At 41.2% G+C, this 2,990-nt stretch overlaps 1 protein-coding gene across 1 annotated transcript in view; it reads left to right on the plus strand.

Annotated features, from left to right (window-relative positions):
- LOC101850309 (cytochrome P450 2C15) overlaps positions 1 to 2,654 on the plus strand; it is a gene marked incomplete at its 5' end in the record, with an annotated part of 4,820 nt that extends 2,166 nt beyond the window's left edge. The window contains 2 exon segments of the mRNA XM_005092532.2: positions 134 to 339; positions 1,670 to 2,654. Of these exon segments, the coding sequence (XP_005092589.1) occupies positions 134 to 339; positions 1,670 to 1,916 (453 nt within the window). The 3' untranslated portion in view covers positions 1,917 to 2,654.
- Positions 2,655 to 2,990: the final 336 nt, after the last annotated feature.

Below are 2,990 nucleotides of genomic sequence, written 5' to 3' on the forward strand. Positions count from 1 at the left end.
AGACAGACAGACAGACAGACAGACAGACAGACAGACAGACAGACAGACAGACAGAGAAAGAAAGAGAAATGAATAGATACGTATAATATATTTTTTCACCTATACTATCTTCTTGTTCGTGTTCCTTCCTCAGCCACGCTTGAACTACCTCAATGCCGCCATTATGGAGACTCAGCGACTCTCCAACATCGCACCAATAGGCCTGCAGCGACTGGTTTTATCCGACATTGAGATCAAAGGTTACACCATCCCAGCAGGCACAATCGTCATGCCGATTCTAGATTCTTCTCTCAAAGATGAGCAGACGTGGGGTGACCCGGAGAACTTCAGGCCAAGCAGGTAAGACAGGAGCACACGTTCGAACAGTTAACTGAAATCAGTGTTTATGGTATTTTGTTTTGTTGTTGTTGTTTTGTTTTTTTAATAAGGGGGATTTTTGTTTTCGTTTTTTTTTCTGAACCGGTGTCAGCGATATAATTTAATAACCAGGTTCTATGTGGCGCCTCACATTCCATGTTTTCCCCCAAGCCCAACATAATAATTATGGTTCTGAAAGTTTGGTACAACCCACTCGACTTCCATTACAAGTGAAAGATTATAACCCTGTTGTGAGTACTTGTTAGGTTTTTACATAAGTTCACAATAAAAAGAAAGAGGCTAGTAAATAAGTTATATTCAAAGTTCAGTGTATTTATTTTAAATCTGTGAGGGGTCTTTCTGCCAACTCATAGATTGCATATATATGTGATATTGCTTATCATTAAATAATGTTTATTGTTGTCCGTGTTCTATGGAAAGTGTCAGCAGTTGTCTGAAAAGGAGACTTTTGAAATGCCGTACTCATATTCACGTGTTCCCATTGTTGTGAAAATGTGAATTGTTTTAACGCTCCTATCAATCAACACTTTGGGCTACTTATCACGCAGGACCTCCGAATTTAAAGTCCATCTTCGAAATGACTGAGCTAAATTAAATAGAAAGTTCGTGTAAAGTGCCTTTCCCAATAATGCAATATGTCGGACCGAGTCCAGTAGCACTGTAGCCTGATCACTAAGCTACCAGCGCCACCTCATGTTATTGTTGCTTTTCGGTTCATTTTTCCAAAGTTATGAATAATTAATGTACATTTTTGTGGCCAAAAAGTACAGAAAATAACCCCACACCTTAACAATATCTTAGTAAGTAGGCTCATAAATCAATGTCTTAGATGTTGATGGTTCGTTATTCTAGTTGACAAAAAAAGTTACACCAATAAAAGACTGGTGGTTTTATGAAACATAATGCTAAATCTCAGTGGAGCGTTTTTCGCGTACAGTAAAGCTTTGTGGCTTTTTAAGTCAATATCTGTACTGTAAAAAATGAGGGTGCGCTAGCGGAGCGGTTAGTGCGCTCGTCTCCGAAGCGGAAAGTCAGGGTTCGAGCCTTGGTTCGGACACGGATTTCTTTTCGTCCCCTCCTGCCGACCCAGCAGTAATGAGTTCCTGACTTCGAGTTGGGGGAAGTGAAGGCGGCGTGGAAAGGAACTGGCCACTCTACCACACACAATATGCCGAAGGCCCAGGAAGTTGTCTCAATAACAAGGCAATCCCCAATGTCCGGACAGGATGCGGGAACAACTTTACTTTACTTTACTATAATAAGTGCTTTTTCTAATACAATGTACCAACAGGTTTCTTGCAGATGACGGAAGCCTGCTACAACCGGAACAATTCATCCCGTTCTCCTTTGGCAAGAGAGTGTGTCTTGGAGAGGCTCTGGCTCGGATGGAACTCTTCCTCTTCCTCTCAGCGCTTATGCAGAAGTTCCGATTGGAGCAGGAAGCAGACGATCTTCCAGATACGTCTGGTATCTATGGAATCACGATATCGCCAAAGCCTTTTAAAGTCAGGATGATAGAACGGGAAGGTATTCCTTGAAGAGAGTGGACGTAGGTCATAGAATGCATTTTTGAAACAACTAAAGTTAATACTGGCGATTGCTTAGAAATAAATGAAAAAGAGTGGAAGAAGCATGGGATCAATCAAGATATGCTTATTAGAAAGCAATAATAAAATAAAAATGGGGACAAAAGACACTTTCAGAGGAAACGTTGAACGTATGTAACCCTATCCGTACGCCCTGGGATCATTTTGTACCCCACCCCCGACCACCTGCCGGTAGTATTCTTCACATTTTAGAATACTTCTAGTACGAAGACCTCTTTGAAACTTTCAGTATTTTTCAAAAAATCGTTTTGACAGACTGCTATGCAAAGCGTACGGATCGGATTAAGAGTAAATTTCTCCTTTGGAAAGGGGTGGCATGGAGTTCCCCACGTCGTATAGATACGATAGTAAAACACGACGTACGGATAGGGTAAAAAATTATACATGTAATGAGTGGCCATGATGGGCCCTCTGGTCCTGTATGCTTGTCCCTCTCAGTTTTTTTTGTTTATCTCAATCTTGCCTGGCGACTTGTGGAAGTTGCAATACCAACTTGCGGTACGCTGTTACTTGAACTGCTACAAGTGGAATATGCCACGGTGCCGGAGTTTAAGGAGACAGCCTTAGGGACTCGTGAATTAGATATATTCTTATTGATGTTATGTGTTCCTAATTTTCACAGTGTTCAGACACGATAATATTGTAGGAATAAAACGATGTTCCAGAAAATTTGAATCTTCCTCTCGTTTGTGCACTTTTTAGCTTGGGACCTGGTTTGCTAAAACAGTTGTGACTTGGTTTGCTAAAATATTTGTGGATTGCTCTTATTCATGATATGATACGATATATGATAATTTGATATGATATGAAACATAATACAAATGTATATGAACATAAGGTATGGTACAACAATGTGATAGCACTATGTCGATCACGATCACGGTCACGAGCTCCTTAACCCTTCCTGGGGTCATTGCTGAGCGCTGCACCGGATACATGTATCTCCACCTCTGACGGTCATGGGCAAAGCTCTTCCCTATCCACTCGGCAATGTTGTCCGTCCGT

This window comes from Aplysia californica, unplaced genomic scaffold, assembly GCF_000002075.1.
Source record: "Aplysia californica isolate F4 #8 unplaced genomic scaffold, AplCal3.0 scaffold00048, whole genome shotgun sequence".
NCBI lineage: Eukaryota > Metazoa > Mollusca > Gastropoda > Aplysiida > Aplysiidae > Aplysia > Aplysia californica.